At 43.9% G+C, this 25,929-nt stretch overlaps 1 protein-coding gene across 5 annotated transcripts in view; it reads left to right on the top strand.

Annotated features, from left to right (window-relative positions):
* The window catches only part of Disp1 (dispatched RND transporter family member 1), a 135,274-nt gene that overhangs the window by 66,320 nt on the left and 43,025 nt on the right, over positions 1-25,929 (top strand). For 4 of the 5 annotated variants that reach the window (NM_001278218.1, NM_001278219.1, NM_026866.3 and 1 more), the window contains one exon: positions 19,342-19,863. In NM_001278218.1, coding sequence (NP_001265147.1) covers positions 19,358-19,863 — 506 coding nt within the window. In that variant the 5' untranslated portion in view covers positions 19,342-19,357. Of the gene's footprint in view, positions 1-7,660; positions 7,839-19,341; positions 19,864-25,929 lie in introns of those variants that run through there. The other variant, NM_001278220.1, reaches the window with a different exon arrangement.

Here is a 25,929-nt window from a genome sequence, read left to right as displayed (position 1 = left end):
CGCCCACACAGCTTAAAAATGGTGTAAGCTTGGTTTTTGTTGTTATGCTTTGTACTCAAAGTGTCTGGGTGCCTCTCTTCTTTGTCATTTCTTCACCAATTCAGTGCCTAAACCAATGCTTTGCTCTGCATGTCAGGCCATTTTCATGGTAAGATTAAGGTGTGAGTTTTGTAACTGAGGAGTTTACACGCATGAAAGAGTTTCCTCCCACACTGGCATTAGAACTGCCAACTAGGTTATGTGAGTAGGACCTGAATGTGTTAACAAGGAGCCCTGTTTTCTCTCCTGAAGTGGTTGAGATGCCTTCTGCAGGCTCTGCCTGGCCCCAGACTTTGGTAAGTTACCCCAGCGGGGTTGGGACAGCACCTTGTCACAGTCACACTTCCCAACGCTGGAGCTGGAGCTGTCACTGCTGGCTCCTCAGGAGAAACATAATTCTGCCACTGTGAGTGACTGTAGGCAGCTAGGCCCTGCTGAGGGTTTCAGTATGGAGTCACTTCCAGTGACTGAGGCCACAGCTGCTTCCCTGCGGTGGATGGCACATCGAGATGGTTTTTGTTTCCATATTGTGATTTTGTTTTTCTTTTTGAGATGGGGGTGGGGTATTGCTTTCTTACACAAAGTAGTTTTGAATTCCTGAACTTCACTGATCCTGCTGCCTTAGTCCTCTGAGTAACTAGGGAGACGGGGAGACAGGCCAGCAGTGTGAGCCAGCAGACTCACACCATTTCAGGGTTTTAAGTGGCTCTGCTGAGTGGACTCTGCCATGCCCTTAAGGATTCAGGGCCCTTTGAACTGTCCAGGGTCCAAGCCTGGTTGCCAGTGCAGTCCATTTACATCAATGTTTGCTTTCAGCCAAGCCCGAATTTTAAGTCTGACAACACTGCCCTTCCAGGATATCTTGTGTTTTTTCATAATCTTTAATTCTGACATAAATAAAACCCTTACTCCCTTGCTCATTTATTTATCTTTTTTATTTCTTATCTAACCTTATTTCTTATCTTTTTATAGCCATCTCACAGAATTTTATCTTATAAACAAATGTCTGAAGCAAGATTGAGGGTGATTTTCACAATTTTGAACTGTTTGAACGTTTGAATTGTTAATGTATGTGTTTTCAACATCTGAAGCAGCTTCCCCCTCATTCGTGAAATACCTACTGCCAGTGTCTTCAGCTTTAGAGTTTGGGTGGTTTCAGGTTCTTTCTTTGCCAAAAACATTATAACATACAAATGTACAAGAATAAACACTATAAAAGTATAAATAGAAAGAAAGATGAAAGAGGATTTGAGTTTTATATACGCTTCTGTACAATTTCGTTTTATATCAAAGAAGATGATGTGTGTGTATTAGTCATGTATTCAGATGACACGGAGTTTCCTATAATACCTAACCTTTAGAAGATGAGCTTGCACACTTCTTTTCTTCATGCTGTGAAGAAGGCAAGTGTAACTCTCCTCATGGACACACAGCATCCGCATTACGGAAGAGTTCAGTTTGTTGGCAGAATCTGCACTCGGCGCACACTGCTTTCATTTATATTCAGTGGAGAGCTTTGTAACAAGATACAACTGAAACCCTTAAGAGAATGTTCTAATTAGATTAAAGTCAAGATATATTGTTCTTCATTTTAGCAGGAGATTTCCTGCCAAGAACTTCTATTGTAAAAGTATAATATCACATTTTGAAATCCTATATTGCAAACCAGAAATATTTTGGAAGCTGCCCAGAGCTGTTAATATTAAGCTTTGTTTTTAAATCCTTGTGTATCTCAAGATTATATTCTTAGGTCATCTGTCTGCAGACTTGTTACTTTGTAATGCCTGAAATGCTTTGGATATATGTATATGTATATATAAATAAAATAAAATCAGAGGTTTCTCTCCTCTGAAATTTAACACTTTTTTCATGTCAAGAAAGCTCTCCTTGCAGACAAATGTGGAACTGTAATAAACTGACCTTGTATTAACTTTCACATTTTCAAAGGCAGGGCCTGTTTGACTTTTCCCTTTGTTGTTTTGAGAGAAGCTGGCATTGAGCTTTATGTGTGGTGGAGGGTGAGTTTGAACTCCTGAGCCTACTGCCCTCTCCTCCCGATACTCGAGGATTTAATAGTAGTTTCTTTTGGTTAGGTTAAGGGAGATTAGAACTGCTGTGTAGTCTGCAGAGAATGCCGACCACTCCATCCCTGAGACCCACCGATGCGCGGGCCTTTTCTTCTAAAGTATACATTCCACTTTCTGGTCTCTTTAAGATGTTCGATAGCTAATCAGTCAATAATAAGTGCATTCCATTCTGGATAACCAAATGCTTCTTGTAATATTGATAAGATATATATGATTTTCTAATTCTTCATCTAGTCAAACAAAGGCTATATGAGCTAAACCCCAAGATTTCCTCCATTCGTTAATTTTTATGATGCTTTATTACAGAGATGAGATCTACTACAATAAGATTAGCCAGAGATTAAGTAGAAAGTCTACAGGCCTTTAATGGCTCACTGTGGAGGAAAGAAAGATTATTATTTTTGTTGTTGTTGTTGTTGTTTAAAAATACCTCTGTTAGTGCCTAGGAAAATCCTATGACAAAAAACAAGTGAGAGTTGAAAACCTGTCTTTGAATGAGCTTGCATATTATTTTTGAAATGACTGCTACTGGTTCCGAGAGAAGGTGAGTAGCCAGACTTCCTTGGTACTCAGACTCGACATGAATTGAATCTTGACTGTTGTTTCTTTCGTACAGCTGTGGTAGGAATGGTCCCTAGGGCCCATATAAGTCAGCAGGAAAATAGATTTTGTATACTGAATTTCATTTGCAAACTGTATTTCAACGCTACACTCTGCATAGTAAGAATGCAATACATGTCATAGTAACAAATTGTGAACTGTGACTCGTTCAGTCAACATTTGTAAAGTGAAATATTAACTTAGTACATATATAAAGTACATGTGCTTTATATATGTCCCTCAGAGGCCTAAAGAGAATCGAGCCTTTGCCTTTAAATGTAGATCAAGAAAGCAGGAGATATAAATGGCCCTGATTTTCTTTTTAAAAAAAAGTTTAAAATTGGCAAAGTGGTGTAAGAGCTATCAGGGTCACGTGACTTAGAGCAGGCCAACAGGATCTCTGCTTCAGGCAATCAGAGCAGGCTTCATGGAAGATCTGTGGTTGTCGATATGCTTTACAAAGAAAGGGATTGTGGGAAGTTGGAAATGTAATTGAAGGGCATTGGTGGTAGAAGGCATAGTGTAAGGACACAGGATGTGTGCAGACTTGCTCATTGTAAAGCAAGTTCCACTGTGACCTGACCAGGTATCCCTTCTGTTGGAGATTAAAGCCAGGGCCTCCAGCACACCAGGGTAACTAACACCGAGCCACACCGTCAGCACCAGGAGGAAAGAAAGTCTGTTTTGCGGGGGCATCTGGCAGGGAGGGAGAGAGAAAGAACCCTAATAAGGGAGGATCTTGCATTCCAGCTAAAATGACTAAACTGTACGTCGGCACAGTGATCCTTAGCATTTTCTGGACGAGGGCGGTTTGATTGGCTCTGCCTCTTCTGCTGGGGAATATATAGAAATGTGAATATATAGAAATGCTCTGTTGCTTAGGTTGGAAAAAGTACAAACTGCATTAATCACTCCGGTTAGGCCCTGGTGATTATCTAAGGGAAACTTAAGCCGGATGACTGAGGGGGTGGAATTGAAGGGATGGGTGGAAGTGGCTAGGGAGGGAGTGAAAAAGCTGTAGTTACCTAAAGGTCAAAGATGACTCCACTGTACCTCTGGATGCAGCATAGATCTAGCGGGCCACAGATAATTATTGAAGTTGAATTTGTGGGTTTAAGTGACTGAGCGTGGATCAGAAAACTGTGGTCTGGTAAGGCAATTCAGCACTTGAGAGCACTGGCTGCTTTTCCAGAGGACTCAAGTTCAAATCCCAGCATTTCCATGGTGGCTTATAACTGTAACCCCAGTTTCAGGAGATAGGATGCTCTTTTCTGGCCTCTGAATACTTGGATCCTAAGTTTCTTCAAGACTACCACAGCTGCCTCACATGTTCTCTAGACCATGTCCACTGTCACTGCAGTACCCGATCCCTCTTTTCTAACATAACTGTGTTATTTGGGCACCCCAAAAGCACATGCCACATGGGCTATTTCAATTTCATTTCATTTTGTACCCTTTTAGGGTACAAAACCCTTAACATTTTCATTAAAAAGGATAGGAAGACTCAGCGAGTCCTTTGATGCTGACAATTTGTGTTTTAGATTGTTGGCTTTGACCAGCTGGAAGGACATGTAAATGGAATGTGATTGGACAACAGAAACTGCAGAATAAACCTTAAAGCAGAGGTTGGGGAGAGAATAAAGACAAGCTGTCAGTCACTACCCAGGGTTTAGGGTAAGACAGTGCAGAGGTTCGGCCAAGGACACGCAGCAGAGAGTACTGGGGACTGAGTAAGGAGGCTGTCAGTGAGAAACGCTAACAAAATTAAATATTGAAAAAGGAGTGTGAAGCAGCAGCTGTGCCGTGGGGAGAGGAGGAGTGTGGGCTAGGCCTGGGGAGGGCGTGGCAGCTGGGACCGGAGCAGCCCTGCTGAGTAGCCCAAGCACCAGCAGGCCAAAGACTGGACTCCTTACATGGCAGCTCAACAGTCATTGTGAGTGATGGATTAGATGAAGAAGGAACAAAGAAGATACACTTGAGGGGAGTGGGAGGCATAGCCACGTGGTTGTCAGAGCTAGAGCTGCCTGCAGTCTTCGTGTGCTCTGTGGCAGTAGTGTCTGCCCTCCAGCTCCGTGGCCGTGAGTCAGGGCTGCTGAACATCCCGAGTGCCGCTGAGCACACTCGGGCATTGAAGTCTAATTTCTTTACATGTAAATTAATAGTCCATGTGGCATGTGGCTACCTTTGGGAATACCCAAAATAACATAGTTATGTTAGGAAAGAGGGTCAGATTCTGCAAGTGATAATGGGCAAGTTCTGCAAGACATCTGAGGCAGTTGTGGTGATACTGAAGAAACTCAGGAGCCAAGCTTCCTTTTCTTGTATGAAAATACCCAGTATCACTTGCTGGGAGGGGAGGGCCTTGTGGATTTCGGTGGAAGATGGACAGGGGAACTGCAGCAACACAGAGAGCCTTCCCCCTCCCTCACAAAGGAGACTGTGATTTTTAGGTGGCTTTCTCTTTCTGGAGGCTGTTTTCATGAACATCCCCAAACCTGGGATTTGGGGAGAAGGTACGGGAGGTTTTGTAGTGCGAGGGTTCAGTAAATCAATCCTGAGCAAGTGAAGATGGCCAGGGGCATCGGGGATTAGAGCTGGGGGCTGGGGAGCCGGGAAGAGCTCATTCTTCAGCTGTCAGACTGTGGGAGATGAAGCCCTGCAGCTTCAGTTGTGAGAATTACAGATCTGCAGATAGGATTTCCAGCAGGAAATGGGGTAAGGAGATTAACAGATGACAGCTGTCAGATAAGAGGAGCTCAGAAGATTGATGCGCATTTCCAAGTGCACAGGACCCATGACTGTCCTGCTCCAGTTTGCCTGCATTCTGCCTTTGTTCCCAATTTGCTAATATAATTTGGAATATAATCTTAAATGGTAAAACTGGCATTTTATCTTTTTGTACTGGCCTGCTAACCATCCCAAGATCTTGCTTCCTGGCCCTGCCATTCCCCTACACTGGGGCATAGAGCCTTCACAGGACCAAGGGCCTCTCTTCCCATTGATGACCAACTAGGCCATCTTCTGCTACATACGCAGCTGGAGCCATGAGTCCCACCATGTATACTCTTTGGTTGTTGGTTTAGTCCCTGGGAGCTCTGGGGGTATAGTTAGTTCATATTGATGTTCCTCCTATGGGGCTGCAAACCCCTTCAACTCTTTGGGCCCTTTCTCTAGTTCCTTCATTGGGGACCCTGTGCTCTGTCCAATGGATGGATGTGAACATCCACTTCTGTATTGGTCAGGCACTGACACAGCCTCTTAGGAGACAGCTATATCAGGCTTCTGTCAGCAAGCACTTGTTGGCATACACAATAGTGTCTGGGTTTGGTAACTGCGTATGGGATGGATCCCCAGATGGGACAGTCACTGGATGACCTTTCCTTCAGTCTCTGCTCCAAACTTTGTCTCTGTATCTCCTCCCATGGGTGTTTTGATCCCCCTTCTAAGGACCGAAGTATCCACACTGTGTTATTACTTCTTCTTAAGCTTTATGTGTTCTCTAAATTGTATCTTGGGTATTCAGAACTTCTGGTCTAATATCCACTTATCAGTGAGTGCATCTCATGTGTGTTCTTTTGCGATTGGGTTACCTCCCTCAGGATGATGTTTTCTACTTCCATCCGTTTGTCTAAGAATTTCATCATTTCTAATAGCTGAGTAAATACTCTACTGTGTAAATTACCACACTTTCTGTATCCATTTCTCTATTGAAGGACATCTGGGTTCTTTCCAGCTTCTGGGTATTATAAATAACGCTGCTAAAAGAGTGGAGCATGTGTCCTTCTTACATGTTGGAACATCTTCTGGGAATATGCCCAGGAGTGGTATATCTGGGTCCTCAGGTAGTACTATGTCCAATTTTCTGAGGAACTGCCAGACTGATTGCCAGAGTGGCTGTACCAGCTTGCAATCCCACCAGCAGTGGAGGAGTGTTACCCTTTCTCCGCATCCTCACCAGCATCTGCTGTCACCTAGATGCCCCAGTGTAGGGGAATGCCAGGACAGGGAAGCAGGAGTTGGTGAGTTAGTGAGCAGGGAAATGGGGGATGGGATAGGGGACTTTTTGGAGGCGAAATGAAGAAAGGGAATATAATTTGAAATATAAATAAAGAAAATATCTAATAAAAAAAAAAGAGAAAAACCGTTTCCTTTGTGGGCTGTGTAGCTGCTCAGTGGCATGGCTTCGTTTTGCCTGCCTCTGCGTTTCCTCAGCTCCCATCATCCTCCTTTACATTGTATGCACGTACGTCATTCTCAGAGAACTAATAAAAATATATTTAAGTATCATGGCAAAATAAATAAAGATTTATATAAAATTTTACATTGGCATAATTGTGGCCATCTGTTTATAAAAAGCAAATCCATTTAGCTAACAGCTATTTTTGTTTGGGAAATTTGGGAGAAAAATACTTATGTGAGCTAATACATCCTTCTTAAAAGAAGAAGGGGAGGAGAAAGACTGCCTCTCTTAAAACAGTGAACTTTCTCCTTTGAAAGCAGGATGTCAAGAGCCAATTGTGAAAGAACACAAGACCCAAACTTGGAAATAAACAGGCATCGGTGTTTATTTGCGTAAATTTAGATGTAGTAGCCGATGTGTCAGAAAAGTGAGTCTGTGGCTCTTAAACCAGGCTGAGCAAGCAAACATCATCAACCAACATGGCTTTAATCTACCGAGTAACTTTAAATCCAGAAGATCAAAGGGCGTTATAACTAAAAACAGCCCTCGCTGCAATTTCCCTGCAGAAGCAGGAAAAGGCTAGAAATGACATGTCACCTTCATATCCTGGCTGGCTGACCTCAGTGCTCAGATCAAGTCCCTCTGTGTACCAGCTGTTGCCATTATTAAGGCTCTGCCTCAAGGGGTTAAGTAGTTGAGAAACTCTCCCTCCTATCCCAGAGCAAACAGAGAAGTCCCAGCCCCTGACTTGCCCATTCAGAGCCTCTGCTTGTGCCTGTCACTCACTCCCGCTCCTCCGCTCCACTCTGCTCTGCTCCTGCCAGCTCCTGCTTTCTGTTCTGAGTTCCCCCAGCCTGCTCAGCCCTGGCTGTGGCTACCCTCAGCTTTTGCAGACCAAACTGTGCCTTGAAGTTTCTTCTTTTAAAGGAAAGGTAATCTCTTTATTTCTGCTTCTCTAGATGGGTGTTTGTTGTTTTAGAGGAATTTGTTTTTAAATTGAACCTATTTTCTAAGACTATTTAAAAATCCAGTTTACTTGTTTTCAGTGTAAATGCTGAATAGAGTTTTAATACTTTAAAAATCTTGCAGTGTCCATTTGAATTTGTAATGTGGTGCAGTAGAGGAGGGTCTGCTATTCCTAAGTTTATTAAAATGTGCTTTCTTTGTGGAGTTGGAAGGAAACCCAAGATTTAAAGTGAAGTGTATTGTTTTATACCTTCTCTGCCTGAATTGGGGAAACTACTGCAAGTGTGCCTCTGCCATGGCCATTGATAAGAACGATAGGTAAGGACGCTAGGAGTCACTTTACTCACATCTGCCACTGAAGTGTTTCAGGACAGTAAATTAGTCTTTCAGCCTGTCCAGAGAGCAGCTGGGTAGAGTGCCTCCGCAGGGTCCGATCGGATCGGCAGCCCCGGGCTCAGTTTTACCCCGGGTCATTTCTGAGGTTCAGTCCCGTGTGCTCCTCTTAGCTGCATCTGAGCTAATTAAATGCCATGCCTTATGAGCACTCTAATTGTTGCAGTGATGGCTACATGAGGATTGGATTTACTGCTTAAACTCTTGTTAGTAGCAAAATTGACTTTTGTTTAAAAAGTGAGAATGGGTAATTTATCTGTAATGACAAAAAAAGAAAAAAGTTCAGACTGGTCTTAATTTCTAAAGTATGTTTCTGTGTGGAATGAAAACTCACTCTGACTCTGGTCGAGAGTGAGCAGCCATGCCTTTCAGCAGGGTGCATGGCTTGCAGAGCACACTTTGATTGTTCATGTGGACCTGATGAAATATGTTCCTTCCACTCACAAGAGGATGATTCCAGACTGGGACTTGAGTTTCCTGTGACTGGGCAGCCAGCAGACCAGAAGGAAGCTCTGGCCCACTGGGAAGCAGGCTCACTCCTGTGTGCCACTGGGAAGCAGGCTCACTCCTGTGTGCCACTGGGAAGCAGGCTCACTCCTGTGTGCCGATAACTTGCAACGGCAAGTTCTGCTTTTCGTGTGTTAAGACGAACAGTTGTCTTGTTTATCTGGTCTTCAGGTTTGCCTTTCTGGTTGGTGATGCAGATTTGAGTATTAGACGACTTAAGGAACTAAATTTGGGGGTGCCTTCTGTTTATGTACCTTACATCGTAGCCCTGAAATTAAGAACTGTGACCATAAACTACTTGTAGCAAGTTAGAAAATATTTAATATCTGAAATACTGTTCTACAGTACAGTTTAAGAAACACATTAGCCTTGTCTCAACTTGGAACACGACCTGTATAAGACAAACTCCTCTAACCTTTAGCTATCATCTCCTGTCTGTGTAGCTTACATTGAACCAGCTACTCTTTTTGGTAACTCTTAAGTAAGCTCCTTGTCTGTGGTTGTTATTCCCTGTTCCTCTCCTTCCGTCCTAACTGACCTGAGTCCTGGGGTTGGATCTGAGCACTCGCACAGTATGACCTTTAAATCGCAAATACATGTGTTAGACAGCCTGAACTTACACTGAACATTGTCTCTTTATAAAACACTGTAATTAGTGATCATACCCCAACACAGGAGATAAAATTGAGACAAGACTCAAGGCAATGAAATGCTTGTGATATGGAAAGGGTATATGCTACATATATATGATATATATATATGTATATATATATGTGTGTGTATATAATATGTGATGCCTATTAATAATTGTATATAATGTACAATATAATACAACATACATATGTGTGTGTGTGTGTATATATATATATATATATATATGCTAGCTTTGAGGAATAGATGGGTTGTTCTCCTTATCTTTTCATTTTCTCATTTAGTCTCTGTAAATACAATCATTTAATACCAGCCTTCATATTTAAGTTATAAGAAAACTTACAAGGAGCATAGTAGGTGCTTCTCATATGGATTGCTAAATAGGGATACTTACCTATTTAACTGAAAAATACGTGTTAATTACTTTTGCAAGCAAACATTCCCAAGTCAACAGTAGATACTGCCACTGTACAAGAAAGCATGTGTCAGAATTCAGGAACGTTTGTGTTGATAATTTAAGTATGGATTAGAAAGATATTTATGAAAATTATACCCTGGCTTTACTAAAAGTAGATATATGGATCAATTTGAAAAAAGAATAAAACCCTTATGAATCCATTATTTTCAGAGTCCTTTCCTAAGGGGATGCCCTTAACAATGCTTCCTACATCTCCCTGAGTGATGTTTCCCAAGTTGCTCAGTAAACTAAAAGCTCCTCCCGAGACCTTCTGGGCCAGAGCCTGCAGCAAGTACCCATTTGGGATTAAGCCCTGGGAACTTAAAGTTCACAGATCAGCAGGGGGTGGGGGCTTGGCACAGACACTTCACAGTGTAGAGGAACTTTCACTAGTTCTCAGTAAACTCATTACCATTTAAGTCACATCGTTTTAAATGCTTTCTGGCAGGCAATCCCAGTTTTTGATGAAATGAGAAAATTTAAAAAATTCTTCACATACTTTAGTGAGGCAATAAGTGAAAGACAGTTTTTCTTCTTGGCTTACTCAGCGATGGGTATTTCCTCTGAGCTGATAAGGTTTGAGAGTTTGTGGTATGTGAAATGTTAAGCATCATGTGGTGTCTCTAGATGGCTCAGTAACAAGATCCTGTGTGACCAAGAAGAGCTGGGGAGAGGAGAGAGGCTGCTTTGCTGCAAGTCGAGTTTTCTTGAGAAAAATTATGTTCAGGTGACCTAAAGACAAGGACTGCTGCATCCCCCCCATGGCTCTGGCTTATGCCCGAATGCTTTGTAATTCTTACTTGGTGGAGGCATGAAGCTGGGAAACAGCCTGGCATCTGGAGGTTGTGTGACACTAGAAACTTAGGATGCTCAGAGTGACCAGTCTTTCCCCTTTCGAGGTGTGGACTTGGGGGAAAGCGTTCTTCTGTTGGAGGAGCTGGAGACATCACTTTAGAAGCTGACCAGTGATTGGGGATGTTCTTTATTGAGGGGTTAAATAAGCTCATTAGTCAAAGTAGCTGCTTCCTAAACTGCCTTCAGAAGAGCCACAAGTCACTGAGACTATGTGACAGGTTGTTTCAGGAATTCTGCAGTTGTCTCTCATCTACACTGATGTCTTAATAAGGCTGCTTCTGTACCATGTCCCGACTTCTACCTTCCCAATGCAGGAACTGTCACCAAGAAAACAAGTGGAGATGGTGCAGATGTTATAAATTACAAAGTATGTGTCGCTCCATTCTTAAATGTGCAGTACCATTTTCTGAGTGTTGAGTGTTTTGAGTGACAGCTGTTGGATCCTCTTAAAAACTGATGAACAATGATTATGTAAAATATGAATTGCTGCCTTGGCTGCATATTAGAATCACCCGAGAGCTTTAAAAACAAAAACAAAACTGACGGCTATACCACTGTAGTATGAATGAAATTAGAACTGCTGGCCAGGGGTCTGTTTCTGTAATTAAAAAAAAATATACATTGCCAAAGTGATTCTGATGTGTAGCCAAGGTGGAGACTTTTGTAACAGACTTAGAGTCTTGCAGATATTTCTTGTACTCATTACATTTCCCTTAAGACTTGTGATCTAACTGTGGACCTTGCCTGGGATGAGAGTTAGGCAACCACTCGGCCCTTCTTTTTCATAGCCATTGTTTGGTATATCTGAGATAGAAAGCTCCTTTTCCTTTAGTTTATATAATTTTGGTTATATGGATTAACACAGTACTGCAGATTTACAGTTAACAAATAATTCAGCTTAATAGAATTTAACCACATCTGAACTACATAGACTCACAGCTATGGAGGCTCGTCTCTCTCACTTACACCATGAGTGTGAGAGGGAGGGTCCTGTGTGGCGTGGTCATTTCTGTGGCTCTCAGAACTGCTTTCATAATTGCAGTATGTGATAGAGCTCGTGACGTATGTCGTTAGGGAGGTAGGTGTTCGTGCTAAGAAGGATGCTAGCCTGGTTGGCATCCTTTGTCTCAGATTGTAAACTAGAAACCCCATTTTTCCACTCCTGTCTCTTCCTGTGTACCTGATACCAAAGGCACATTGGACATAAACAACGAAGGAATCAGGCTGGTATTTCTGGAAGCCTGACATCCCCTTCTCAGCTTTCTCCTGCATGTAGGTGTCCATGCCTGGAGAACCGATGCGTCTGAGATAACGGAACTCAGACTGTGTGGCCTGCTCTGCTGCTGCATTCTCGCTCTCCCTGAGGGTCTCCAGCTTCTCTCCTGCTGTTGTAACTGTGGGTCAAGTCGGCCCAGGCTTCTCCTGCATCACTAGGCTTTTATACATACTGTCAATGCTTATGTATAGAGATACGTACCACTGATGGTTTGTCTTCTTGGATGTCTCTAACAATTATTATATATTACATATATAGTCATATTCAGAGACTGTATGATGGTAAAACGCTGTGTACATTTCCCTTTCAGAGGTGAATTCTGATTCAAAGGGGATTGTAATCCTTTCAGAGCTCCCACGTCTATCAGTTTGACTTTTCACGGTGGGAAGCCCATTGCTGGCAGAGAGGCTCTGAGGGGGCATCTCTGGTAGGTCGGTGGCTCTGGGCTGACACCAAGAGCATGGGGTGCTGGGGAACCAGCTTTGAATTTGCTGCAGCTTCTGCTTATGGGGAATAACAGCAACGGTACTTCCTTTATATTGATTCTTGGCAACAGATATCTGTAAGTGCTTAGGTGGAGATGTTTATAAACATTCTTTTTTTTTTCTATTTCTTTTTTTTTTCCATTTTTTATTAGGTATTTAGCTCATTTACATTTCCAATGCTATACCAAAAGTCCCCCATACCCACCCACCCCCACTCCCCTACCCACCCACTGTTTATAAACATTCTTATTGAAGAAGCGTTTAATGGCAGAATATTTATAAACTAAAAATAATAATAGTAATAATAATAATAATTTGTCTCAGAAGGTAAGAAGATCCCTTTGTCTACAACTGGCTCCTTACATCTCTGACTAAACCAATGGGCTTTGTGTCACACTGGAATTACATTGTTTCAAAATTATCCAAATGGTAGGCTAGAGCGGCTTGGGTTTTCTTTCTAGCTAGTAATATAGTGGTGGTGGCTGGGTAACACCCTCTAACTCACTGAGTTATGTCCCTGATACCCCTGAAAGCTGAATTGTAACTTTTCCAACTGCCTTGGGAAATACTGAATTTAGGGGCTTTTTAATGTGGGTCTTCAGACAGACTTTTGTGTCAGTTGTCTCTGGTGAGCCTATAAATACTGGTTGAGCTTGACATTCTCTGGAGCCCTCCTGAGGTAGAGGAGAGCCTTGCCCTAGAGTCTTGGTGTGGATTTGCCCCAGGCATAGGATTTAGACGCAGCTTTAATATTGTTGGCCTTAGTTTTCTCTCTAGTGGGTTCACCTGTCCTCACTGAGGTACTTTGAGAAAGTGATTCACACAGAAAGATGACTTTTGCTCTCGCTCCTCTCTTGCTCTTTCTCTGCTTCCCTGCCCCCTCTCTCCGCATTCCCTTCCCCTCTCTTTCCACATGCTCATGGCCAGCCTTTAGTTTGCTCTCGTGCTCTCGTGCTCTCTCTCTCTCCCCCTCCCCCTCCCTTTCTCTCTCCCTCTCCCCCTCTCTCTCCCCCTCTCCCCCCCCCCCCAAACCTCTGCCTCTGCCTCTGCCTCTCTCTGCCTTTTAAAAAAATTGACTGGTGCTTTATGAGGAAATCCCCTAGAGACAAAGCTTCCTTCTGGAGCCTCCCTACCTGAGCAGACACTGCTTCTCACAGTATTCACAGAAGCCGCCTGTGTCTCCTCCACAGTACTGAGGACTGAGAGCAGCATGGTACTGGTGACCAGAACTAAGGCCACTATTCAGGGCAAAATATCAGCCAGTGTCAGAGGAGTGACTTCCTACCAAAACCGGGTTGATGGCTGACAGGTACAGAAGCTTCCCAGTTCACCTAATGTCCTGTGTGAAAAGACTTGAAGGCCATCCTCTGTTTGGAGAAAAGGAGTCAAGGTAATTTATTCCTTATGTCTGAGTTGTACCAAAGATACTCAAGTCTTGTCAAATTTGATCAAAATTGGGAGAGTTGATAATAGCCATAATTAGAACTTATGTTAAAATGTCTTACGCTCTCTGCCCTGTTAGAGAAATGGCTCTTTATCTCTCTTTCCTCCCTTCTCTTTGCCCTCCTTGCAGTGGGCTTTCTCTCACCATAACTTAGGCCTAGCTCCTTTGCTGCCTCGCAGCCCCTACATAGAGAATACGTGCCAGGGACTAGCCCAGCACAGACATGTGCTGGAGGCTATTGTCCCCTCAGGTACGTGGTTCAGAACCCGTCTTTTAGCCACATCCCCAGCAGACCCCTAAGCTTGGAGGCACGGGGCCAACATTGGACATTTTCATCTAGTGAGTGTGCTCTAGGGAACACCACTCTTCTGAAAATGTAATGGACTACAAAATGGAATTGCAGTGGTAAGCATTTGCCTTCAGTGTGGGGAGCCTGGCGAGGCAGCTAGTGTAACACATGGCATCTGGCTTTAGAAGTGGGCCTGCAGAATGCTGTCCATTCAGTCCTTCCTGCTTCACCATGCAGCATTGGCATGTGGCTCAGGCAGCCTACTTAGTCTCTGTATCAGGCTTTGTTTTGCAAAGTAGACTAGGTAATGCCTTCCACATCTGTTTTCCTGAAGGCTATTAGTGGGATCAAGTGGAGGGAGATGATGCGTGTGAAAGTGCTTTGGAAACACCACAGAAGCACTCCGTTGCTGCTGATGGCAAGAAAGACGTTGTTCCTTCAGGCAGTGAGCCCCGTGTTTGTTAAGGATAGTGACGGCTTCACTAAGTGGTTACTGTGGTAATTGGACCGGGTCTGCATCTCCTCTTTAACAGAACACTTAGATTTTACGTGGCAGGTTTCAGGCCAGGTCAGGCGTTGTGATTTCCAGTTCCAAGCAGGGCTGCATGGCTCTTCTTGCACTTTAGATGCCTGTGTGCTCCTGGAGCTGCTTGGATAATCTCATTGCAGCCTTTAAATGAATTGTGTTACTAGCATGGTTTGGTGTATATTGTGTTAGTGATTAAATTTTCACAATTCAGACAGATCGTGTAATGCTAGTATGATATGTTCAATGATGTGCTTTTGAACTGTGAGTCTTTGTATTTTATAGGATGGAATTCTAAGCACACAAACTGTGGTGACCCTAAACAACTGTACACACACACACATACATACACATACACACATACTTATACTCTCACACACACTCACATTCACTCTCACTCTCACTCACAACCACACACTTACACTCTCACACTCACACACACATACTCACATTCACACTCTCACTCATACTCTCACACTCACTCACACTCTCACACACACTCACATACCCTCATACACACACACACACACACACACACACACACACACACACACATACTCACTCTCACACCCACTCATACTCTCACACACATACTCTCACTCATACTCACTTTATTTTAACCACATAGGCTGTTTCTGGCAGTTCTGGAACACCACACATCCAAGCTCTCTCCCACTGAACTGCAGCCCCTGCCCTTAGCTGCGCTGATTCTTAACAGAATAGTTGTCTGCAGATAACTGCTTGCACTTACCAGTGCCCACGGCCTTCTCCCATCCACACAGCCAGATCTAAACCCCTGGCTTTGGGTTTGGTTTGTGTTCTGTTTCATTTGTTTGTTCTGAGACAGGATCCGGCTGTGTGGTTCAGAGTAAATCACATTCACCATTCCTCGGCCTCAGCTCCAAGTTCTAGGACTCTCGATATGTGACCGACCACCATGCCAGGGTGACTCGTTCTCTCCAATTGTATATAATAACTTACACGATGTGGCAGAATTTGAGTTCTCTGTTGATTATAAATTAGGTTGTTTTCAGTTTTCACCTTTAAAGATTTTTAGCCAAGACCCTGATGGTATTGTAATTCATATATATCTAAATACACATTATTCATATATATCTGAAATTTTACCCTAGTAGGATTAGGTCAGAGAAAAAAGATATTTCAAATTTTGATAACTAGTGCCTTAGAAAAGCATATCACTTTTCATTTCAAACAAACTTAAGAAGAAAGCAAGACTTTGAGACAGGGAGAGTGGGTCTGTTTGAGCTAGCTTCTCAGTTTGTGGCTGGTAGAATCAGCTTTAAAACTCATCCCTACCCACGCTATTCATTTTCAGCTATAGATCTCTCAGTTGCCACCTTAGAACACAATCTGGGCTTTTACACTAGGAAGTATAACATTCCATATCTGTTCATATTTGAATCACTCAGGACATGACAAATGCTATTGGGAGGCCGAGGTGGGTGTGAGAGCAGCACCTTTAATGAATTGATATTGGCAGACCAATTCCTGCAGCCTGAGAAGGGGCACTCAGGCCAGAGCGGGTGTGGGGTGGGGTGGGACGGTGTGGGGCGGGGAGGGGGAGAGCTTCCCGTGGATAAGCGCTCAAGAGGACATGCTGGTTGGAACATCACTGTCTGTAAGTTTTTCTTTATGTTTGACTCAAAACCTACCTTGAGTGCCACAGTGAACACGTTGTCCTTGCATTTATCGTCACACTGTGGTACTTAACACAGTGTGAGTCACAGGGAGAGTGGTTAACGTGTTCTTCTAGAGTCTCCTTGTGTAGGATCGCTTGCTGTATTTATCTTCCGTCGCCCTTTATGCTTTGTTGTCAGCTCCTCTCTATCCCAGGATTAGACCCCATCTAACTAAGTCACTGCTGGTCTCTGGTCTCCCTCGGCGTGGGCTTTAGTGTCAGTCCTGACTAGAGATTGAGGCTTTGCTGTCTGGATCTTCTGAAGCCCTTTACCAACACAGCCGCTGAGGCTAAGTAAGCCATCAGCGTCTTTCAACAGTTGTTTTGGTTTTGCTTTGTCTCTTTGTGTTTAATTTCTTTATGGTCCAATTGGCTGTTTCCATTTTATGACTCTGATTAAAGAGGCCAAGCCAAGAGAAGGTACCTGACCTTCTCTCACTGCAGTCAGAAGTCTGAGTTCATATCACTCTGTGCTGCCTACCAGTGCCTGCTGCATGACAAGCAATCTCCAGGTTATAAAACAGGTTGCATTCCTAACCAGCATTTGTAAATCTGTATTTTGTCTCAGTGAGGGAAGAAAAGTTACTTGGTAAAAACAAGTGCCTCTGTTGGCATCCACAAGCACTGTCACCTCTTACAGAGCGACAGACGGAGCCTTACAGGGAGAGTAAAGGGGGTGATTGCTGTGATTCTGGCCGGAAAGAAAGATAAACATTTCCCCCCTGAAGACAAGGAGGTTTAATTGGAAAAAAAAAACTGGATGAAAATCAGAGAATTTAGAGACAATTTCAGGGTACTTTGGGGGGCATTCTAAGTTGATGTCATGCTGTCTTGGGCCCCAGTTTACTTTGAACTGTTTACTTAAGGACTTACTTTAGATGCTTGTTTCCCACCCTACAGCTCTGCTGGTAATAATAGGATTAACTAGTCAGTAGGATTGATTGCATTAAATGTGGGGGGGGGGGGAAGTTGACCATTTCAGATGCTATCTCAAGAACCTGGTGTGATTAAAACCCAGCCAGCCAACCAGTCCTGCCTTCCTCCTCCTGTCCTCTCCATACACCTGTCAGTCGGCTCAGCAGGTGCCTTTGTCAGGGTGGCTCTGCAGAGTGGGAGGGCAGGCTTGCAGGTGACAGATGGAAAAGGGAAGGCTTCTCCTGAGCTGTCCCACAAGATCTTACCTGGTGACGGCCTCCTATACTACAGTTCCACATGCTAAATTCCACTTACCTTTTTAAAAAGGCTAAGTTTTTCTAAATGTCCTTTATGCTTTGTTTATTTGGAAGCGTTCCCAATCACCCCATCTTTCTGTTAACAGTGAGGGTGAGCTGTGTTCTTCCCCGGCAGGAAAGTCAGTGGTCATCAGGGAGATGGTGCGAGTCTTTGGTGGTGGCCAGTCACCTTAGTCTGGGCTGCTTTACTTTCAGTGACGTACACTGAGTTCACATTGTTTTGTGTTGGGGATATTACATCAGTGCTTAGGCTAGGTGTTTTTATCCAACAGTGATGCTATGATGGAGAAAGCAACTTCACATACCATAAATAAGACTTCTCTCAATGGCCTGTAGAAAAGAGGGTGGGGCCGGCAGGCCAGTTAGACATGTGATGCAAAACCTTTAGACCTCTGAGTTTGTGTGTACAAGGTTTAAAATATTTTATTTTTCTCCCCAAACAATTTGTAAAGACAGTTTGGATTTGAAATTAATTTCTTTGTGGTGTTTATCTAGCTGAGTTTATTCATGGATGTGAGAGAGTTTTTTTTCTGAAAGATAAAATTAAACCAATGATGCTAAATTTGCATCAGAGCAGGTTGAATATCCTGTGGGTACCAGGATCTAGATGGGAGCTTTGTGTGTTCCAATGGTGGGGTCTGCTCAGAACTGCCCCTGTTGAGGTGATGCAGTGGGTGAAAGTGGGAGACCCAGGTTACATGGAGCACACAGATGGAAAGGGGTTACTGTCTTGATGCTTGCATAAGTCTCAGGTGGGGAGGGCTGGGGAAGACTTCTCTAGAAGCCACACCAAAGGGCTAGGATATAAGGGAGTCCATGAGCAGGGTGAATAGGTCAGTGGCATTTAATGGCTGTTCTTACTTCTGTGTATATTGCTCAAATGGGTGGCTAAGATTGCTTGGCAGTGAGGTGTCAGGTTGTCTATTTTTGCTTTTACATGTTGGCTGAATAAAAGTGTTTGTGGTACTGTGAGCATGTGTGGGTTTTCCTGTACAGTGAAGGCCTGGGCCCTTTGGTGCAAGGTAGGGGAAAAAAATATAAGAAATTGTAATGTGAAACAAATCTCATCCACAACATCATTTTTCTTATGCAAATGTTACTACAGCACAGAAAGTGAATTCATGAGCAACTTTTACAGTGTGCCTAAAGGAAAAGAAAACTTTCATGTCTGATAATTTGTGTTTTAAGAATTTTTAGCTTAACCAATCTTTATTTCAATAGGCTTTTTCACACTCTGGGATTCTAGTGACTCAGAGGAAAAATATCTTAAGTTGGCACTTTTCTAAGACATAAACCAGATTTAAAAGTACTTATGTTATCTTAACATATACACCTATTGCCTTCGATGTCACCTCAGCACTCCTAACAGAAGCCCCAAGCACTGCACTGGAAAAGTGGAAGGGTTCTGTGCTGCTCTCCTTTCTCTTCTGGGAAGAAGAGACTGCAAGCACTGAGGAGAGGAGGGGTGGAGAAGGCAGCCATCGAGGACAGGGGAAATGAAGTAGTGGAGTGGGCTCGATGGTGCCTGGCCTCCTCCTAGACACTGGCTCGTAACTCCTGCAGGACCCCTCATTTACGTGTCTTACATGTCTTTCCTATTTATATGTTTTCCTGCCTGTTTAGAACTGGATAGCTTTATATCTTGTCTTCTCTAGGACCAAGAACCCGGGCATGGCTGTGATCAGCGGAAGTGACTCTGTGCTCCTGAGCAATGGCAGCATCTCGACCAGCACCTCCAACCCTAGTCCCCTCAGCCCCAGTGATGGAGACCTCCCAGCCCAGCACCTCGGACCCAGAGAAACCCCAAGAACAAAAGCAAGCCCAAATGGATGCCTGCAACTTAATGGCACAGTTAAGTCATCCTTTCTGCCTTTAGACAACCAAAGAACACCTCAGACGCCAACTCAATGCTGCCACCCTTGTCCATACCATCACCCTGTGAGCAGCCATAGCAATCACCAGGAGTGCCATCCCGAGGCTGGCCTTGCAGCCTCCCCCGCTTTGGCCTCGTGTCGCATGCAGCCACATTCCGAATACTCTGCATCTCTGTGTCCAAACCATTCACCCGTGTATCAGGCTGCGCACTGCCTTCAGCCCTCGCCATCTTTCTGCCTTCATCACCCGTGGCCTGACCATTTCCAGCATCAACCTGTACGGCAGCACCTGACCATCATCAGGTGAGTACCCTGGATGTCTTGTTGGCCTTCAGCATTAAATGGATCTCGAGTGAATGCGACAACTTATATTTATATCTCCAGAAGGGAGGAGATGGTCAGGAAATAAAACTTATATAAATACTTACTTTGTGAATTGTCTGAAGCCCACTACAAAATAATTGAAATAATATATTTGTATTATCCATTGACTTTCTGTATGTGTCTCTCTCTGTATGTGGTGCACATACATGCGTGTGACTGGGACTTGTGTGTGTAGCCCAAGGCTGATGTCAACTCTTTCTCAGTTGCTTTCTACCTTGTGTACTGAGGCAGGCTAGGAGTCCCAGCTGGCCTTATGTTTAATAAAAAATCTCATAGCTAGCAACTTTTGTTACTGTGCGTAAGAGTTGTATTTATGGTGGTTACCCAAACAGGCGCCTTGTTTTATGTTGTTAGTGGTGGCCAGTCTGCATGAAAAAGAAGTTAAAACTGCTTGCATCCTTATGATTCTGTCTGTCATGCTCACCGTTTCTATTCAAAGGGTTTGGGCGATTGTGCAGTACATTGACATCAGAGAGAAGTAACTTCCTTCCATAGCAGACAGAGCCTGTAATGCAGCGTGGGACTTTAAGACAGTTTTAGCTCCAGGAGACTGAGAAGTGGTGTAAGAGTTGCCTTCACTATCAGTCCTTCCTTCTCCAGCCTCCACCCACTTTCTGTGATATGTGTTTCTCAGAAGTACTTGGCATATGCACTGTGGGTGTGTTCTATGGAGGACTAAGAACTTTGTAACCACAGCGCTGGTGTGTGATTTTAGGTAGTAACTTTTGATAAGGCAGAAAGAGAGCACCATTCCCTTTTCAGTCAGGGTGTACTTTCCACACGCTCACAGGGTGTAAGTGGCAAGTTGATCAGTTTCTCAGAGGTACAGGCTAGTGTCTGCATTTCAGTGTGGTGTGCAGTGTTTCTGTTGCTGCAGACAAATTCCCTGTGCCCCATCAGCCCTGGCCTTTCCCTGCCGTACAAACCATGGCTGTTGTGTTGACTGCCTTCGGACATGTGTGCACACACAGTCATGCTGCATTCGTTCTTTCATGGCTGACAAATTTTGCTCAGCCTAACATCTCAAAGATGTATGTGATTGTTTACAGTTTTGTTCTTACTGCAGACTAGTTGTCCGTTGTACACTGGCAGCAGTCTCCCTATTAGTTAAGACCAGTTCCAGTCTGGGGAGTCCACCTTTATCAGGTTCTGCAGGTTGTCAAGATTGGCTAGTCTTAACTCTTCAGGGAGAAGAGGGCAGAGCTGTGAGAAAATGCCAAGGAGCAAGCATGGGAAGGGAGGAGAGGGCTCTGAATATTCGTCTATGTCAGAGTTGAGAGCCTTGGTGTGTGTGTGTGTGTGTGTGTGTGTGTGTGTGTGTGTGTGTGTATGTATGTGTATGTGTATGGAATTCCCCAAGGCTAGGTGTTACATGATTTGTCCTAACCCCTCTGGGCTGCGTAATTAGGTTTAGGCCCTTCCCATGTTGAATTAAGCTCTGTAACCGGTAGATTCTAAAATGACATACTAATAAGTACTTATATGAGTGAGTCATCAATTATATATATGGTTGTAGAGTGTGAGGTGAGGTAGCCAGTTACACACACTGAAGCTGTTGAAACTGAACTCCATATAATAAGTTTGAAAGCTTTAAAACTCTGGGCAAACAACCAGTGCTTTCAATGTGCCAGAGTGGGCCAAGATTTTCTGGATTTTACTTAGCATTTGATCATGACCTAATTTGAAAGGAATGAAAGTCCTATGTGCACTTTAAGTGGAGTGTCATTAAAACTCAAAGCTCGCCACTGCCTGAGGTTGGCACTGAGGATCTTACAGCCCTGGGGAACTTAATGAAGATGGCGTAGGACCCTGGGCTGCTAGATTTGTCCTGTGGACTTTCCTTTAGAACTTAATTACCCAGAGTGATGCAGACCTAGCTGGTTTCCTGGGCTGACGATGTCAGACATACTTTATACCTTATTCGACTTCAAGAATGAGTCCCACAGGTTTTTTGCATCTATTTACACGTATAATCAGTAATATGTATGAGATACTTGTATGTGCCTACACTAAAGGTGTCATTCTAAGAAGGATGAGATATCTTTTCTGCCTTATCAAGTCTTAAAGGACATGAAAGGTACATCAACTGAATAGCTACATTATTGTGATAAATCCTATGAAGAAGGGGCACATGGGACTGGCTATGAATCACACCAGTGGAGAGAGAACAGAGGTCATTGCCTAGCAGATAGCAGGGACAGTTTATGTAAAGAGCTGCAGCATAGAATAAGCCCAGCCCCAGCATAACTGAGCATCACTGGGCTGTCATGGAAGAGAGAGTTGTAAGAGGAGAGGTGAACTGAGTCCAAGTCCTGAAGGGAACTGCAAATCAGGGCTTTCTGCGCTCTATTCTGAAGAGTTGTCTTGTGTGTTTGTTTGTATGTGTGTGCATGCATTTTCTCTGCCTGTCTCTGCCTTTCTGTTTCTGTGTGTGCAAGATAAGAATTATGTAAAATACCGTTTTAGCCATTTTGAGTAAATATTCAGTTAAGTGGCATTAAATACATTCATGTTACTGAACAAGCATCATGGCTACCCAAGTCCAGAAGAGCCTCATCTTCCCAGTCTGAACTCTGTGCCCATTGAATACCAGCAACCCTTTCTCCTTCCTCCTGCCCCCGACAGCCACCATTCGGCCTTCTCCCTCCAGGGATCTGAGTGTTGTAGGACTCGTGTATGAGTGCTCACACAGCATTTGTCTATGTGACTGGTTGCTCTCACTTCGTATGTTGCCAAGACTCAACCGAGTCATTTTGTTTATGCATTCTTCTGCTCATGGACACTTCCTTTGGACCAGGGTAGAGCATGGGTGTGCCTGGGACCCCTGCTTTCAACTGTGTGGAGTCTATAACCACAGCCGCGTTGGGATTGCAGGACCATGTTGATCTTTGCCACAGTGGTAATATCATTTACATTCCCACCAGCAGTGTACAGAGTTCAGTGCTTTTTATCCTCGCCAGCGCTGATCTTACCTGTTTTGTTTTGAGAAGAGCCGTCCACTGGGAGTAGTCTCATATGTTAGAGTCATGGTGTGATTTACATTCCACTCTCCTTGTGGAGAACGGATTGAGCTGGGCCAGGACTATGGTGGATATGAAGGCAGCATTAGATAAGAATGATGGTGACTTGAAGTAGGATTTTGGAAGAAGTCAGTTCTAGAGGGAGTGGCTTCCTGGATCAGGTGATTCATTACACGAGAGTCCAGAAGACTCCGCGCTGATGTTTCTTTTCTGAGGAGGTGGATGAGTGGTAATGCCAGTCATGGAGATGCAGGTAGTGGGGTCTGCGTAAGCAGCAGAGCCGGCAGTGTCCAGTGGCCCTGGAGTTGGTGAGGCATGGTATTAAAGCAGGTATAGGGCTTGAACATTGAAAGTGAAAGACTAACGTTAGGGGCTGGAGACAGGGCTCAGCAGTTCAGAGTGCTTGTTGCTCTTCCAGAGGACCTGAGATCAGATCCCAGCACCCATGTCAGAGAGCTCATGGCTACCTATAACTCCAGCTCCAGGGGATCTAGCACCCTCCTCTAGCCTACACGAGTGCCTATATGCAAGCACACACACAAACATATGTACACACACATAAAATAAAATAGAAAAAAAGATTGTCCCTGGAGCTCCCTTGAAAGTGTGACGATGCTCGGTAAGACACAGCAGTGACATTGAGGACAATAGTGCTGTTAGGGGCTATCTCAGAAGACCTCAGGCTAGCAGGCATTTATTGTAGAACTCTGCTGTGGCGTGACAAGGCACTGAGCCAGCTTCTCCCTCCCCTTCCCCATTCAGTAAAATGTCCACAAAGCCCCGTGGACAGTAGAGCTGCGGCTATGTAAGGTTCTGCAAACGAGACTGCAGTCATTTTGCCGCCTGTATCAGCTCTCCTACTCCGTGCTTTCGGGACGTTAGAGGCTGATCTCCTACAGGGGCTGTGTGCATTTCTAAGTCTCTGCTGTGTTGGCAGCTGTGTATGTTGCTGTTTACCAGTCCATGAAGTATTGTTCACTATGTAAGATGTGTTCTGACTTAGAATTTCCATAAACGATGCCTTAAAGGTTGAGAGCCTTCTGGTAAAGTGCAGAGATGGAGGCTCCTGAGTGCCCTTGATTGTTAGAACAGTTTGCATCTGTGCTACAAGTCAGCCTGGTGATGCATATTTTGTCTTACTTTTAACAGTTTTATTTATTCATAAAGTACTTACGCTATAATAATGTTTTCAGAGGTCAATCAAATGGACGATGGTAACTTTAGCCCCGCCCATTTGGTCCCTACGTTAAGCTGTCCGTCCTCCTGTTTCTTCCCCTTCCACAGCCCTGGTCCTCATTTGTTCCTTGGCTGATCTTCATTGTGTCCATCACTTCCCTGTCACTTTCCCTTTAAAAATTCTCTTACTTTTATGACTCATAGAATTAAGATATTTGAAAAATACATTTAGTATATTTTGTTTTAATATCCTTTATCACTGAACACAACTTAGCTTAAAAGATAGAGCTTTATTATTTTTTTTATTTGTCCTCATGTCTGTTGTTCAAGCATTAATTAACCTGATTAATTAGGACTGCAACGAATTAAGAAAGGCAGGAAGTAGTCTCTCCCTGCCAGGACAAAGCCTGCACCTGCAAGTCTTAAGCCAGCTGGTGCAGCCGGTCTCTTGGGGTTCAGAGTAAAGTAAGGGGAACATTGTAAGGAAGGCGCTTTGCATGGAAGAAAGAATTGTCGGGGTTGAGAGATGGTGGCAGTCAGTGAGGTGACTGGCTGAGAATGAACCTGAGTGACCCGTGGAGGACAGCTAGGGATTGATGGAGATGAGGAGAGCGGCCATGGAGATGGGGTGCCTATAAAGAACAAAACCATACTGCTCTGGACAGAGTTCACACGCCTGCCTGCAGTCCTGGAGCTCAGAAGGCCGTGAGTTTAATTCTATTTTTTTAATTAAAAAAAATAAAGTATTCTTTAGAAGGGGGTAGAAAAGAGGATTCGGGAAGAGAGGAGTTGTTTCAGATGGTCTTGTGGCAGTTCCCTAGTTTTATGCCCCAAATGCAGCCCAGTGGTAAAGGTCTGTGCAGCAACGATCTGCTCTTTATCATCCTAAGGCTGGAAGATGCCTCACAAGTCATGTTCCACCTAAGCTGTTGAAACAACTTCCCAGTTATTCATTCATGGTCTTACTGCCATATTGAAGTGAAAGGGCCGTAATATTGCTGCACTGTTAATAAGGAGTTTTGTATCCAAAAGTAGTAGTCAAGCGTTCTAATGTCCCTTACTTATCTTACTTATCTTTTAATTTGCTATAGCAGGGAGTGGTCCTTGACGATGGCAGAGCATTCCATACCTGGCCACACCACAGGCTCATTGTCGTTGAACCTGTGGTATCCCAGGGTACCTGCCAAGTGCTTGTATGCGTCTGTGAAGGTGCTTTCACAGATAGCTGCTTACTTTCGAGTGTACTGTGTAGCACAGTGGAGGAGTGGTTGCTGTAGAGGAACCCTGGGACCCTGGCATTAGCCTCTTGAAAGTTAACTAAACATTGCTGCCACCACGTACCTGCTATAGTGTGATTTCTGACCCGTGTGTTTTCTTTCTCCAGTGTCTGGTTTACCAGAGACTGGCCATCTGAGAGGCCTGTTTCCATTCTCCCATAAGAGATTGCCACTGTCTATGAAGGGACTTTTTTCCCTAAAAAGTAAGAGATGGGAATTCATTTGTTATTAAAAGATATAAATTGTGCCCCTTTAACTCATGTTAATTTGAATAAAGTATATTGGAACATGCCAGGGCATTATTACACTCTGGCCCACCCTCTCCTCTGTCCTTAGCCCTGGTGACAGTGCTATTCAATTTAGCCAAGAAATATGAACAAAAGTTAGTCTTCACACTCCATGAGTGTGGACAATGACACAGACTCTAGAGTTTTGGCTTTGCCGACTCATCCAGAGTCAACCCAAACACTTGTCTAAGATGCTGGGTGGAGAACTGCAAAGGTGTCTACTCA

Source organism: Mus musculus, chromosome 1 (assembly GCF_000001635.26).
Source record: "Mus musculus strain C57BL/6J chromosome 1, GRCm38.p6 C57BL/6J".
Classification (NCBI taxonomy): Eukaryota; Metazoa; Chordata; class Mammalia; order Rodentia; family Muridae; genus Mus; species Mus musculus.
Note: the sequence above shows the minus strand (reverse complement) of the source record. Positions and strands in the feature narration are given on the sequence as shown.